Below are 17,414 nucleotides of genomic sequence, written 5' to 3'. Positions count from 1 at the left end.
AGTAAATTCCAAGGGGACCTCGTTGCACGTGCAAATTATGCTACCAAGATGAAAAAAAAAGTCTCTTTCATTGGTAACGTCTGGCATGAAGTGCTTCAGGCATACTCAGATATGGTGAGGCGTAATTATCCATCTAAGAATGCAGTTGGTATATGGTTTCAATGTAATCAGAGAACTTTCGAGATCTCAATGAATGCATGTGGTGACCTGTCACAGTGGAGCTGTATCAAGTTGGATTTTAGTGAATTAGAAAATGCTGTGAGAGAAAATGGAGCCAATGATCAAAATAAAGAGTCACTCAAAAAAATTTTGAATGAGTTAGATATGTTGGTCAACCCTTGAGGGCATACTGCACAAAGGCAAAACCATCAGCTAGGCTATACATATGCTGAGGGTTTTAAAATGTTACCCCAGTAGAGGACAAACAAATTGTGCATCAAGGAATTGCAAAGAGAAATTGTCCATCAGTAGTCTGTCCCAAAAATGTTCATGCGTGGAACTTAGATCTCAGTACTTCTCAGCTGGAATATTATTTAGAGAGAATATTCTCAGTAGAAATCCAAGTTACCACATTGAAGGCACGAGGTCCTCAATTATCTTGTAAAATTTCATTGGAAATGGATATGTTCAAAAGGGTATCAGACCCATTTCTGTGTACTAAAAACTCGCCTATTGGGCCTCTCCTGATGAAGATGTACAATCCTAATGCCTGCAAGATGCTACACACATACTTTCCTATCTTTCCCGATGATTTCATTGTTTTTAATAATTCACAACTTGGAAAATACAGATCTTGAGATGAAAAGACGATAATTTAAAGAAAAATACCACTCTATCCAATAAATACATGAACTGAGCCCATAAAAACTTCATTTTGCAAAATTTACATCAATTTTGTCCCATTCTTTGCTATGCACTTATTCCATCTTCTTTTCCACTGTTTAAAGCACACTTGGAAGTCCTCGGCAGTTAGGCTTTTTAATTTTCTCGTTGTTTCTTGCTTTATCGTGTCCACATCTTCCCAGTGATGTCACTTCATCACATTTTTGCATTTTTGGAATAGGAAAAAGTCACCGGGGGGCGAGGTCTGGCGAATAAAGAATATGATCAAGGATGGTGATTGAATTTTTTGTCAGAAACTGGCAAACAATCAATTTTGAATGAGCAGGTGCATTGTCATGGTGAAGGATCAATCCATCATGTTCGGTTAAAATATTGTGCACAGTTGATTCTCCAAAATTCAGTTCATCAGCTATCATTCGGACATTTTTTTGACGATCAGTAAGGACAAGGGACCGCACACGATCAATGCTGTCATCAACGCAGGTGGTTGAGGTTCGTCTCAGCTTTGCATCATCCATGGCATCCTGTCGACCATCTTTAAAACACTTAATCCACTTGAAAATGAATGTTTTCTTCAGAACATTATCACCGTAAACAGCTGTCAACATTTCAGTAATTTCTTGATAACTTTTACCGCACTTAACCAAAAAACTTGATGTTGATTTGTTGCTACATGATTTTGTCAACTTCCATTTTCGACAAACAGTAAAAACAAGGACAACAGAAACTAACATAACTGGCACCATACCCACAGCTCGACGATCCTCCAAGCACAAACGAATCATTGGGTCTCAGGAAACTAGCACTGCTACAGGGTTATAGTCCACGTAGGTAATGAAATAAATATGCCTGACACAGTAAATTACCATAAGAAAATGGAAATTTCATAATAAGGGATTTAATCAACTAATTGTCCATGTTAAAAATAAAATACTATATAAATTGAAGTTTATTATTGACCAGGTAGAATTAACAAATAATTTTATAAATATAACCTGAAATATATTATGCACTCAACATATGTAATTGTCAGTTTAATCATAAACTATTAATCACAAAATATTTTCAAGCCAATAACAATGATTTGGTAAGAGACACATGAAATTGTAAATTATGTAATCCTACACTCAAAAGAGTGATAGTTACTCTAAATGATAAAGACAAATTACATTAGAAATCTCTGCTGTATAGCTGTGGCATATACCCCTTGGGATTTGCTGTTAGTTCACTGCATTTAATGGACAGGAAACATTAATTTTTATACGTTCATAGGATTTGATGCATTATTTATCTGGTATTTACAAGTACCAAGAGTATATTAAATGCCAGAAATGTTATTGGAAAAAAGGGATCAAATAAAAGATTTAAGAGGAATACAGGAAGGAAATTCTTTTTGCAGAACATTAATTATAAAAATATTCCATTTTTGTGTACACCATAAACAGTAGTAACAAAAAGCAATGTAAAGATTGACTAGATTTTAAAACAAGACAAGTACTAAACAGCATTTGCATGAAAATATCTTAAATGTCAGTGTTTTGTTCACCAGTGCCTTCGCCTTCTGTATTAGCTGCATTCCCTGGACTTGCTACATCCTCTTCTTCTGGAGTAGGGGTTTGCAAGGAAAATTTTTCTGCATTGTATGTCTTGAAGATTTGGTTAAGCACAGGTGAAGCATCTACATCATTTATCCACACACTTGCACTAGATGGTGTTTCTAAAATGGATAGATATGCTGGAAAGAAAATACAAAACAATATCACAGAGAATATTTAATTTTCTGATAACATATCAAAAATGTTTCCTTTCAACATCATTATTAAAAATCAACTGGCAAACGCTTTGAGCTATCTTCTCTAGTTTCTTCTATTGTGGTTTTTGAGTTATTGGCCACAGGGAATTGCTGTGTGGTCAGCAAATATCAATCAGATATCTATTCTCCAAATGAAAGCGTTTTAAACAAACTTTAGGTGCTTTCCTCTAAACTTAAAAGATGCAATCAGATCGACATAAATTATATTGATATGTTTCTTTGTAATATTGTCATTTTTAGGGCAACACATTCATTTTCTTGTATTGTCAATTGCCTTTCATCTATTATTACCACTCATTTTGAGGAACTCTGACAAGTTCTCAAATAATGGAAAATTCATTCATATTCAACTCTTCCCAGGTTTTAACACATATAGTCCCATGAAACATTTCCCCCCTCTAATTTTTTGCAACACAGATTACCAGCAGCTTCTATTCACTCCATTTGATGCATTAGAGGCCCAACGTGCAAGTAGATCCCATTTAAATGCCAAATAAACTCATGTAAATAAATTATATTGCTGATTTTCTCCAAACATTAAATTTGACTAATTCTTAAGTACCTTCAAATGAAATTATAGTAATGCATACTATTGTGCTGCCCCATCAATCTCCATTATTAATATAATTATTCAATCAGGTTTTTATTCGAATAAAAGATAGTTTTCTTTAGAGAAATGGCACTAGTTTTCTTTCGTAAGTTTCAGTCACAATGACCCAACACATGGTCACCTCTGTTCCCCAGCATACTTAAATCCACCATTGAAATTATTTATATGTATAATTTTCTGATGTTACTAAAATCTATTTTAAATTATTACAGTATGAAGTTGTTTGGTATTTGCTACACAATTTGGACAGTAATATCTGGATTCCATTATATTTTATTGAAGCTTCTATGAATGAATGTTGTTAACAGAGTGGATCAACTGTTTACCATTGAATATATGAGCGTTTATTTGCTTTTTCATGATGTATCATTTCAATGGAATTCTTTGGAATTTTCACTTGTCTCTAATCCTGAAAGAATTTTTATTTCTTTCTCAGGAATTCCCAGAACACTGATTTGGTAGTTCATCATTAAAGGGAACAACCTGGTTATAGAGCAAGTCCATTGTGATAACTCCAATAACTATGAATTTGTCAAATTCTTTTATGGTAGAGAGAAGTAATTCATTATTCACCTCATAGTTCAAGGTTGTTGATATTTCCCCATGGTGACACTCTTCAACTAGCAGATACATTCATCATTAACATAAAGAGATACATACACCTTTTCTTTGTGTTTTTTTTGTCCAGTAACCTTGGATTCACTTCATTAAACTTGCACATTTTCTTTCAAAGTTCTTCAATAAAGATCCATTTCTTCTGTATTATATAAATATAAATGCAATGGTAAATGTAAATCATATTTAGCCATCAGTGCTTGCACATATTCTGTAAATAATTCAGTGGGGTTGCTATCAGTACTTGTGATGCACCTTTATCATATACATTTTGCCTCCTCCTAAATTTCCACATCCAACCAGTACTTGCAGTCGAAGTATTTTTAATGTCTGTATCTTGTATGTCAGTGCCATGCATTTCTACTACAAGTGATCATTTATGCACACACCACCAATGGATGGCCTCTTGTCATCTTTCATTAAAATAATTTTCCAAACTTGCCTTTTCATTGTGCGAAATTTTGATTCAAACTTAAGAGCTAGAAGATAGACCTTAGTCTTCCTCTTTTTCAGACTGGATGGTGCGCCAAGCAAACTCCCAACAGAAATCTTCTCATCCACTTTCTATAGAAAGTTCACCTTGTCCAATGTTATGCTTTTTATTTCGCTAACATCTTTATTTGGTGCTTGGTAAAAAGTTATTCTGTCAAAAGGTTCCATAATCATTAAGTACTTTGGTACATGGAGAGTTTAAAAATTGCACACAACGAATTAGCGATTTATTCAAAATGCATGTGCAGCATCAGTAAAATATAGCATTAAGATGAAAATACAAATTACGTTTCACTTATTAATAGTTGACCTGAAATTTCAAATGTACAAATTGATTGAACAACTATAATTATTTCCAACCATATTTATTGACTTGAAAGCTCGAAGTATTTTTATCAGACAACAGTGCAGCCTTTTGTGACCCTTTAATAAGCCACCAGATGCATACTACTTGACACTGTCCAGATTATGTGGGAGGTTGGATTAGTGAGTAAATTTTCATTTGATTTTTGCAGAAGCCAACAATTGAACAAAAACAAGTACTGACAGTTTCTAAAGATATCATTATTTTGGTACTAAAACACACTTTTTACCATCTCTAAAAACATGCCATTATGATATGATTACAGCTGTACAATGTAATATAATTGTAGGTTACACAACTGATGGCTAGTAAACATAACAGTTTCAGGTTTAACTTCGTGGAATTCCTTCATTATGAAAGTAAAAAGAAATTTTATAATTCCACAATAAAGATTTAATATTTCACGACCATGGTTTCAATGCTGTGCATCATCATCAGGTAACATACATCAACATTTTTTCAACTCATATAGTCTGGCTCCAAGAGGAGAGTAAGGGAGAGGAGCGGGGTAAGTTGAGTTTAATGGCTAATGATGGCTAGTATCCTAACATCCCATACCACACCACCTCTTGAAAGATTACAGACCATGATGCTAACACACAAGTCTTTTTATAGAGCAAATGCAATACAACGGGGAACCCAAAAGTAATGGGAATTGGGCTGCGGTGGGGAGCGAGAGTGGGGGGAAGCCTTTGTGCGGCTGGTCGTACATCAGGCTCATGCCTCATGCGTCAGTATGCACAGCACCATTGCTGTGACTGGATCGGTCCGTCAGTGAGAGCTGTTTCAGTGAAACAACTTTCTTCGTTTCGGCGAAAAACGTGATGGCGGATTATCAAGAGCAATGCGATGCAGTGAAATTTTGTTTCCTGCTGGGGAAATTGGCCACGGAAACAACTGTAATGCTCAAGACTGCTTATGGGGAAGCTGCCCTAAGCAAAGCCAGAGTCTACGAGTGGTTTACACATTTTAAAAATGGTGAAATGCCAATTGAAGAACAACCCCATTCAGGCTGCCCTTCAACATCAAGAACTGACAAAAATGTCGACAAAATCAATGCCCTAATTCGTGAAGACCGTCGCAAAACCTCTGTGAGATGTCTGGAGTGTCATGAAGTTCAATTCAGAGGATTCTATCTGAAGATTTGCATATGAAAAGGGTTCCAGCCAAATTTGTCCCTCCCATTTCCCTCGCCGGCTCATACTGCCCTCTCCGTGATGCAGTTTTTGACAAAAAACGGCATGACATCCGATTGTCCACTCCCCCTACTCACCAGATTTAGCTCCCTGTGGCTTCTCTTTGTTCCCCAGACTCAAAAGAGACATGAAAGGAAAGTGTTTTGACACTGTGAAGGAGGTAAAACAAAAATCACTAGAAGGCCTAAAAGACATCCCGATAAATGAATTTCAGAAATGTTTCGAACAATGGAAGCATCGTTTGGAGAAGTGCATTGGGGTCAATGGGAATACTTTGAAGGTGAACAAGATTTAATGTAAATATATTGAGAACTAAAGAATCTATAAAAACATTCCTGTTATTTTTGGGTCCCCCTCGTATTAATCAGCAACAACATTAATAATTAATTAACTAAGAAAGTACTAGTTTTGGTCACATGAACATTGCCACAAACACATTTCAACACAAGAAAGAAAGTGTTTATATTGCAAGTTTCCAATTTTGTATTGGAAAACCCTTCCCCTTACACTAAAAGAATTATTTACATGCAATGAGAACTATTCAATCAAATTACCAAGCAGCAGCTTTGGGTTTGTGAGGCTTAGCTGTACCAATGGCTCTGCTAGGATTGCCTTGAACACTGAAGAGTTGGGATCTAAACCCTCATCTGCTTCTTCCCAAGAGGATGATGAGGAGGCTGAGGAGGCACCCGCTTTCTTGTCCATCAGCAGCCAATCACACTTTTATAGGAAATGACAAAAATGTTAATCAAAGTCCCTATAAATTGTTACTAGCATAATTTATATATTACTCCTCAACATGAAGGGCATTTTAATGACAAATTGATTTTTTCCTACATGGATTAACAGAAACGGAACTATTTTCCCATTCATCACATCCAAATAGTACAACATAGTTATATGTTCCATCATATTTAAATCAAGGTTTTCAATTTTCTCCTATGTCCAATTGCCATCAGTTAAAGATTAAAGAAGGAATTTTCTCCAAGATAGTCCAGTTAATCTCCTTTACTCAATCCCATTTATTCTAAACATGTTTAAGGCTTACATCACTGCATTTTTACTGAATTCACTCTTCATAGGAATGGATTCGGCAACTTGACTTGAAATTTTAAATATACTGAGAAATAATTTAATCATTGAAAAAGGAAAAGGCCATCATTTACATGAACCATCTGGCCTGATGCAATAAAAACCTTTTGTTGGGAAGTTTTTGTTTAAAAACATGTGTTTCAATTCCTTAAATTATTAAATGGCTTTTTTACAATATTTACATCACTTGAATTCAGAATAATAAAATGAAAGAAAAAGTTTTGGGGACTTTCTAATAAGGAATCATATCAAAGTAGGAGAATATTTGTAGTTGAGTTGTCAAGATGCTTTCCAAAATATTCTGAACATGTACAAAATTGCAGGCAAAAGGCAGATGAGTTTAATTCTTTGTGGTGAACATCAAGATCAATTAGCCCTCCGTTTCTACTTGACTGGGTAAGTATTCATATTGAGAAAAACGCTAATGATGCCGAACTTGAATGAGTTGAAAAAAGATAAGTTTTACAGGATGGAATATAACAATTGTACTAAACATGATAAATTTGCATTAATATTAGATAACATAAATTGGTTTTCAAACTTGAGTAGTACTTAATCCTGCATGAATACCACTGAAATTTCAAATTTTCAGAGAGTTAAATTAAATCTAAGATATTTCAACCATGGATTGCATTCCTAGGCCAAACAATACCCAACACATTTTCAAATTATAATTTGCTGGTTGAAGGTTAGTTAATACTTATATTTTGAGTACCCACACATCAGACTAATCCGTCATACAGGATCATAAATGTAATATATAATAGACTATAACTACAATTTTGAGAACGGTAGAGTGTATACGTGAGAACCTAGAGAACCATAAAAACTCAAAGATTTTTACCAACTACTCAAAACTTACAGGATTATCAGATGACTTTGTATTTGTCCTTGATTTTTTGGTACTACATGGAGTTGCACATGGAGTAAGGCTAGCAAATTTTAACTCAGACCTATAGAAGGAGTCAGAGATCTAAGGTCTGCTAGAACTCTGTGATCTCCATGAATGTGAATCATGGGAAGGAAAGGTGAAGTCAACTTTAGATATGTGACTCTCCATACCTAAGGCCTCCATCTGCACACAAGGCAGTGATTCATGTGATTTGAAATATTTAGGCCATTGGTATATTTGATAAGTTGCTAAATTAGACATTGTTTCTTAGAGAAGAGAAATGAAAGGCAGATTACAAATTTTGGACCATCCTTAAAAATTGGTGCAGGACACACAGGTGCAACTTCTACTATCCAAAAATTCTGGTCTTAGTCCACCTCTGTTTCTGTTTGTATTCGTACAAAATACCACTGGTTATACTTCCACTAACTATATGCAATTGGTTTCTTCAGATTATAAATACTTATATAAAATAGGCATTCACCAGCAATACAAACACTAAATGGAGTTATTTCTCTTTAACTTTATTGCTAATTATGAACGTAAATTGAAGCAAATAATAAATAGTAAAACAACCTTTAGTGTGGAATCACAGTTGTCTCTTTTGGGCCCAAAACTGGCAATATCTTCTATTTTTAATTTAAATATTAAAGATAACAATAAAAATAGCAATAGCCATTATATAGTATGCCCATTAAATTTCAAGCATACTATAAAAATGTACAAGTACACAAAATGGTACATCTAGTTAATTTTTCAAGAAAAATGTCTACTAAAAGTACTATTATGATGAATTACTCAATTATTGGTACAATTTGCCCATTTTAAACTTACAGCAGCAATTTGACTGTTTCCAGTGGCTTTTAGTGCTTCAATGACTTCATCTTCTGAGAATCCCATTTCTAAAAGTGCACTCATTGCTTTTGGAGATGGACGAAACTGATGCTTCTTAAAAGATTCAAATGAACGTAGTAATTCTGCAGCGGACCAAGACTTTTCCCCTTGCTGTTCAGAACTGTTACTCTGAAATAGGACATGAGGCAGCAAAATAAATTTTCTTCTGAAATTCACTGAAATGTAATATACCAAAATGCTGCCACCAGAATGTAACAAATGTCAATTGTGAGTAAAAATGAAAATCCAATTCATGCATTTAGGGGTCCAGTTGGTTGGTGGATGAACAAAAATAAGGAAGGTCAAACACAATGAATACACAAACTAGAAAACTAAGTTAAAATATGACCAATGTAGACCAAGTTAAGCTTCATTTCCAATATTAAATGCTTATGAGCATTGCATAATGTACAATCTGTCTTAGAACTTTACATTAGTACCACACTCACCATGTATTACCAAGAATTGACAAACAATTTCATTAATATGGGAGTTACAACTTTATAAGACAATAAATTCATCATTTTAAATATTTTTACATTTGAATTTGTGCAATTAGGATGATACCAATACTATTCCTTGATAGTGAAAAAAAGGTATTTTTGGAGATAAATTATGCCATAATCTCTGAATAAGCTGATTTTTGATGAATTGGTAACTGTTGTAAATTACTGTGATAATAAGTGGGAAAGGCTTTAGTCAGCTAAATGATTACTCATTTCACCTATAGTTATTGTATGAATGCCCATTGATGTAAAAGTTATGTTTCAGATAGCTGAAATTGAATATTTTGGAGATTGATTTTATGAAAGTTAATACGTTTTTAATATCACAACACAAGATTACTGATACCAACTATAATCCTGTCTTTTTAATTATTAAAATATTGTGTTAATGTAACAGGATATTCCCCAAAACATTCTCCCACGTTCAACCGAAGAAAAATATAAGCATAAATAGCAATTAGTATTGCATTAAGGGCAAAAGTTGTAGATCAGTTTTTTAATTAAGTGTCTGATGGACTATAGTATTTCTGTTATATTTCCAAAGTAGTGTGTCCAATCTAAGGTTTCAGATATAGCAAAGGCCAAGAATTTAGTTGAGGGTAGAGAAAGAACCTTTGCACTTCCACTTAAAGATTTATTACGAGGGCGATTCGAAAAATAAGGTCCCCTATTTTTTTTCATGAAAAATCAAATTTATTCTCAACTTTGCGTACATCGTTGGAAAGTTTGAGCATTTAGCTATTTATATACATAGTCGCCTTGACGATCAATCATTTTTTGCATCCTTGTAATCTGTTTTTTAATACCGGCGTTGCACCTTTCTCCCGCCACGTCGAGAAGCCAACTGACGACTGCTTCTCTGATATAAATTCATCACCATTTAGTAGAAGTGTGCAGTGAGAAAAGTATGGATGTCAAAAACGTGCGGAAGTGGTGCAGGGAGTTTTTTGATAGCTGGGAAAACGTCCATGAGGAGCAGCGATCAGGGCAGCCGAGTTTGCCGGAATCAACGGTGGCTCCAATTGACGAGATGGTGCGCAATAACCGAAGAATTACCCTTCATGAGATAAAGGAAGGCCTTAATGAAGAGAGTGGCTACTTCTCCGTTCAGAATATTGTGTTGGAGGTTCTTGGTTACAACAAAGTGTACCACCAAAGCAGCGTGTTTGCATCATGACAATGCACGTCCACATGTGTAACATCAATTGACCACCCTACTCAATGAATTTGGCTGGGATATCATTGACCACCCTCCTTACAGCCAGGGCGTCGCTTCCAGCGACTACCACTTGTTTCCCACTCTGAAAAAACACCTTGGAGGACAGAAATTCAAATCAGATCAGGAAGTGCAAGAAGCAGTCGTCAGTTAGCTTTGTGATGCGGTGGGAGAAAGGTACAATGCCGGTATTAAAAAGCTGCTTAATAGGATGCAAAAAGTGATTGATCGTCAAGGCGACTATGTAGAAAAATTGCTTAATGCTCAGCCTTTCCTATGATGTACACAAAGTTGAGAATAAATTTGAGTTTTCATGAAAAAATAGGAGACATTACTTTTCGAATCGCCCTTGTACTTCACACGACCATGATTTCGATACTGCACATCATCATCATCAGGTCTTAGAATCAAGACTTTGGTAATCCATCAAGTCATCAAGGATTTAGTTAATACATTAACCATAACATATTTTTCTTTGAACAAAATAAGACTATGTTTTGGCTTAATGAACAATCATTCGTAATAATACATGAACAATGTGTACACCATATAATAAATGTGAAACTCCAATAGCCGTAAACAGTTGAAACTGTTTACGGCTATTGGAGTTTCACATTTATTATATATTACTAGCCGTAAGAGCTCATTCCTATCAATAAATGTGTACACCTTTTGTTATTTCAGTCATTTCAACTGACACAATAGAAAGTAAATTACTCATTCTTGCAAAATTTATATTCACAAAGTATACATTTTTTAGTCAGGTCACTTTGGTGAAAAACAAGTTTTAACATACACCCACTGCATGCTCATTAATGACTCATTTGCAATATGAACCATTTGCCTTGAACTGGACATATACCCAGGTGGGCATTGCAATTTCAGTGCGTTTAGTATTTTACGAGAAAATCGCAGATTTTAGAAGAATCATTTTTTACCAACATATATTTTCACCTTCCACACCACATAGTCTGCGCATAAAATTAAGATTTCACCTCAGATTGAATGAGAATTCGATTTCCTGACGACAGAATTCACAGTATTATAAATAATAATAATAATAATAATAATACCCACCTCAACTTCACCATGGAATAATTCCTTGGCTCCCGAAGGTCTACCGAGAGCATCACTTGCCCCACCAATGAGGAAGTGCTCCTGATTGTGATCAGGTGTATCACTGCTTAAATTGTTTGCCCAGGACGTTTGGCTAGCAACGGTATCAACGACAGCTAAGTCGGCATCATCATCAAGATCAATCTCATCATCATCGTCATCATCGTCATCATCATCGTTATCATCATCATCATCCTCAGCTGTTGACCAGCTACCAGCCTCAGAGGACGTATTCTCCAGGAGCCATTCTAAAGCTTGAGCTTGGTTCATTCTTTATCAGGCAAAAGGAATTTATATTTTAGTGAAAAAATAATGAATTACAAGGATGAAGTAATGAGCAAAATCCATTTTCCTTGGGATAACAACAGAATAATGTGAATTCCTTTAGCTTAAAATTAGTATGCAGTCTGGATCAAATAAACCCACCAAATTTGGTTATACAATATTTTGAACAATTTTAGGAACATGTTTGGCACATTGTAATTTTGAATTTGTTTATAATGATCAGTGCTGTGGATAATATGCATAGTGTTGTGTATACCTTATCTTGAGAATAAAAAACTTGAGGCATGTTTCCCAGTTTTTTTTTGGCAAAGGATGTTTTCTAAACAGTGTTTTTCTTTCTGAGATAAATCTAACTAACAAAATTTTCTTACAAAAGAGCCATCCGTGAAGAGTTAACATTTAAATGCTAATGTCAATTTGTACCGATGAAAACAAAATTCGGAATCTTGATTCCCAAATTTTTAAAATGATATTGGAAAATAGGCTAAGGTGAAATTGGGAAATCAAGTCCATGTTTCAAATTCTGGCTGTGCCAAAAATTCCAGGCTCTTTAAAAATGAGCATCTTTTTTTCATTTTTCTGGCACGGCCTCAATACTGCATTTGACAGGCTATGGAAAACCATCACATTAGTGCAGACTGATAACAACAGAAGATACAATCCTATTTCTAAAAATACAACACATTGACATTTCTGCAAGTTTAAAGTAGTCGTAGTCAACGGATATTGGGTAATAACATGGGATATTAAATACTAAGCAGTGATTGGGCATATACATCCTACATTATATATTATTAGTGACCAGAGGCTAATGATCATGGACAGCTAATCATAACACAAGAAAATGAAGAAACAAAGGAATACGTATATTAAGAAAGAACATGAAAACCCAAGTTGCAAAAAAAACCAGAAAGAGATTCACAACGTAGATGATAACTTGAGGTAGGTAAAAGGCCAGTATTGAAGAATGATGCAATGATTTGACATGAAAATAATAGAATTAGCATATGAGCAAGATGCAATTAAGAGATATGAAAATATATTAATCATTTAAGATGATATCATCCATGGAAATTTTGAACATAGTTATTTCATTTTGTCAGTTACCACAATTATTTCTTTCACCCTGTGACGTCCATTTTTTTCCTATATTATTTCAACTGATACATAGAGTGAAAAGCCCACCCATATTTTGTAAATGAGTTTTTTTCAGTCTGCATGCTCAGTCTGAAAAAATACAAGTACATCTTTTTGAGTAGGTTCACCCAGTCAAAAGCTACACCAAGAAGGCATGAACAGCTTGCACTAAGAATCAAAAAAAGAGATGAAAGGGAATTACATCATTCTTGGAACTAAGGAAATTGAAATACCAATGAGGTGGACACAAACACAGCCTTGGGAGAGCAGGGAACCTATTCAACCAAATGCACAGAGAAATAATTGAAAAAGATAAGCAACTTAAAGCAACACATTCTACATAAAAGAGTGTAAAGGAAGTATTCTTGAGGTTTTCAAACTCTAAAGAATAACAAATTTACATTTCTGTATGTTTGTATTACATAAAAAGTGGGATAACAAAAATTTTATTAATAGCATGCTTCTAACCTTCTACTTCGCAGGGCTCGCAAAACCATATCTTCTGCAAATCCCATGTCCACCAATTGAGCAACAACAGTGGGATCTGGAATTGGAGGAGGTCTTGTGGCTCTACCAGATACAGTAGCAGATCCACTTGCTTGACCAGCTTCATTCCTGCCTGTCCTAATATCACATCTTTTGCTATCTAATGAATGACCAGACTTTCGATACTGCTTTTCTTTCATTAATTCAATTATTTGGTTGGCCTGAGGTGTATGAGCTAAGACTCGGGCTGCTGCTTCGACAATGGAGATGATAACTTTCCGCAATTCTCTCTGAAACTAAGAGTCAATAAAAATATTAATATTTTGGATGAATTATATAGCACTAGTTACAATCTACCTCCATGAATATTTCAATTCACTTTACTATCTTTTCATTTACACTCACTTTCCTGTAGCGATTTGTAAGCCAATCTTGAAATTTAATGAAAGCCAAAATTATTAACTGACATCATAGCAACTAATTAGCCAACAGATATTTAATCAAAGGGATCTCATCCTTTCAAGAAGAAACAAGGTTTGTTTTAAGAACCAAGAGAATGCAAAGCAGAATCTGAAATGGGGAATTTGGTTGGTATGGTGGTTACTGTACTGATTTCCCACCATGAGGGCCAGGTGGGAGGGACTATTCCTGGTGGTGTAAGGATTTTTCTGTGGTACCCCGATCCTTACCTTGGGTGCTTGTAAAAAGTATTTACATTACCTAATACTAAGCAAGCCACTGCTAGGGTGTGTGGCAGGCAAGTGATTACACACCAGACTACTTCTGACACAAAATACTTGCCCCCAAGTGAGGTCGGACAACAATGCTTTGCAAGAAATAATTTAATAAGGCGACCTTTTCCAACCTGCTGGTTACTCATTCACATGAATTATTTCAGAGAGAATTAACTGTAGAATTATTTCCTTGAACCCCTCTGACATACGACCAAAATTCTTTTGGAGTCTCATGTAAATTTTCAGCAATTCTTTTCCTTTTTAAATCATTTGACAAATTCCATAATTCCTTCTTGACAAACACCCAAGATATCTCATAATCATAAGTGATCACATTCCTTTTATCACTGAAGATATCACTCCTAATTTCTTTCATTTTAGCATGCATAGCCTTTGACATCTTAACAATTTTCTAACATCCACATTACACCATATAGGTTATTTGCTAACTTTTATTAAGCTACAAAGAAACTGCAGGAGATGCTGCAACAGTATCTTTTAACAGAGTCATCCACTAATGTGCATTTCAATGCAACAATTTCGGAGTGTAAAAATCATTTGCCTTGATTGATATTCGAACCCAGATCCCTCAATATCCGGTTGAGTGCTTTAGCCCGTTAAGCTATTGAGGTGTCCTCTTAAATTCTGAAATTTTGGGGGCTTTTAAAGGAACATGGTGTGGTGACGAAATGCCGTACATAAAATGTCACAAGTATTCGTAGCGGTGCACGACTCACCATTGTCCACAAGGTTAATGCCAACTTTTTAAACACTTAAAAACAGTTTAAACACTTAAACACTCTAAACACTTATAAACAGCCTAACTTGAACCCATTGACTGCTGAATGCATGATGTCAAGGAAATGACTCCATTATCCTAAGTATTTTGGTGTTTACCATCTTTTGTAAAATTGGCAAATGAACTCAGTAATATGCACTTTAAGTCATTAAAGTTCCCTTTATTGAACAAGTAAATTTTGGCTTCTTATTATTGGCCCCAAAAAGGACATAATTAGCATTTACTGCTCTGTGGTCACTAATTGCTTAAATAGTTTCAATATCAACAACTTTTCCAGATATGTTTGTGACTAACAAATCAAGAATATTATCGCCCCTAGTAGGTGAAGTGACAAGTTGCTGTATGGAACTCAACGTAAAGGAATGCAGTAGGGACTCACAGGTATCTTAGATACTTCAACATGAGTATGCCATTCCTCCAATTACTGACATACAGAGAGTAAACCAGTGAGAGAGCAAAACCATACTCGAAAGATGTGGTACTTTCCCATCATATCTGCTGAATGAATTCTTCTTGGGCCTTCCACTGGGTTAGGTTCTCCATATCTTCTGATTACAGATGTTTTGAAAATGATAAGCAATTGGTCATCAAAATATTGTTGGAGATGCAGAGTCTAACCCAGTGGAAAAGACAAGAGGAATTTATTCTTCTTGGAGTCTATAGTTGTTAACGAGGGAGGTAAAGAACTATCAATCCTTTACAAATAATGTATCAGCTTACTTTGGGCATTTATTCTTTTCCCAGTATGAAAAGATTTTCTCTGGCTTCTTTAAAAGTTTGTGGACAACAAACAGAAGTCATCGTTTTGCATGGTTAATTTCCGGGGATTATCTATTAAATATCGAGCATATATGAACAAAGTCCGAATTTTTATCCTTTAAAGCAGATTATGCCGTGTAAAAATTACACAAAACACATTTTCGGGAAAAGTAGCAACATTTTTAAACACCCAACATTTTGCCTCTTCTGCTTAATACTCTTCAAACTTCTGAAGACGCTTTCAGTAAGTACAGAGAAACATCAAGTATTAAAAAAATAAAGTTGAAACATTCCGAAAATGTATTATTCAATAGATGAAAATGTTGGTTCACTAAAAAGGGAGGAAAAAATGACCACTTGTAGACGAAATAAATCATGTTACATTGCAAAATTTCAAGGCAAATCGACGAAGTCCATCAATTGGAATCAAGGAATGACAGTTTCTTGTGAAATGGGCAAAAATCGTTGAGGGTGTGCTAAGATCTAATATTAACTTTGAAATGAGCAACCCTGACATGTATTTTGGTCTTTGAGAAATGAAAAATAAACAGACCGATTTGGTCTACTACAAAATTTACTATGCATACGGTCAAAACTTCTCTCACATCAGTTGAAGTATCCAGTGACAAGCTGCGTCGTTCCTTCACTCTTTCCTTTAGCCTTGCTGTGGCTCGATCGATGTCACTTTGATTTGGCCCTTTTAAACTTTCATCCGTCATTGGGTCCGTGCTTGGTGGTGATCTTTTGGGTACAATTAATATTTCATCTGAAAAATAATTATTCTCATGTTTCACATTTCTTTCAAGTCAACTCAAGACAATCCCAATGAGTGTTACCATCATTTTTCAGCCCTTCGGCAGCAATAGATCTTTCGTTAGTAAGTACTTTGCAACTGGAAATGACAACCAATTTGTATTGGTTGCGGCTTTTCGAAGGTTCGTCTAGTTTCAAACAGAGATTTAAAACACGAAAAGTAAAATTTTCTATCGTATCACTCGGGTCTGCCTCAACTTGGCATATTTTCCCGTCTATATTCATTACTCTTAATTTTATTAACTCTGTTTCAAAAAAGTTTGCTTCAGAGACAAACATTTTTGATTAATTTTAAAAACAGATGACTTAGCCTAAATACCCTTTAAATTAGTCGTAAAAGTTGCGAATATTGTTCTTTCTTTTTCATCCTTAGTTACCATGATTGCCGTCTCTGTTGTAAAGTCGCGATCATCGGCTAATATTTCAAATTAAGTAGCATGTGGTGGTCATGCGAAGGGTTTCTTTATCAGAAGAGACGTGAAGGAATTTAGGGATCGAATTTTCATTCCGGACTGAAAGAATTCGGTTCCAACTTGGGCGAAGCTGATTGCAAAAATATACTTAGCATAGTTATTCTGAGGATATTAATCGGATGAAAATAACATGCAACGGAAAAGAGCGCGAATTATAAGACTGTGAGATTATGAAACATATCAGTCACCTATCAAGTGTCGATTTAAATTCTCAAATAATTTCAACAGGTTGGTCAAATTTTATGCATTTATTGAGAAAGTAGTTTCATAACATATATA

General features: G+C 35.0%; 1 protein-coding gene across 1 annotated transcript; it reads right to left on the bottom strand.

Moving 5' to 3' along the window:
• Positions 1–1,762: 1,762 nt before the first annotated feature.
• Kpc2 (Kip1 ubiquitination-promoting complex subunit 2) lies at positions 1,763–16,999 on the bottom strand. Its single transcript, XM_071594635.1, has 7 exons — positions 16,686–16,999; positions 16,455–16,615; positions 13,540–13,853; positions 11,611–11,920; positions 8,752–8,940; positions 6,488–6,653; positions 1,763–2,578 (listed from the first exon to the last, which is right to left on the bottom strand). Exons 1-7 carry the CDS (start codon positions 16,939–16,941, stop codon positions 2,367–2,369), a joined length of 1,608 nt encoding a protein of 535 aa, XP_071450736.1. The 5' UTR covers positions 16,942–16,999; the 3' UTR covers positions 1,763–2,366.
• Between the last annotated feature and the right edge of the window lie 415 nt (positions 17,000–17,414).

Source organism: Hetaerina americana, unplaced genomic scaffold (genome assembly GCF_022747635.1).
Source record: "Hetaerina americana unplaced genomic scaffold, ioHetAmer1.1.p SCAF_65, whole genome shotgun sequence".
NCBI lineage: Eukaryota > Metazoa > Arthropoda > Insecta > Odonata > Calopterygidae > Hetaerina > Hetaerina americana.
The sequence above is the reverse complement of the archived record's forward strand: the minus strand, read 5'-3'. Positions and strand labels throughout refer to the sequence as shown.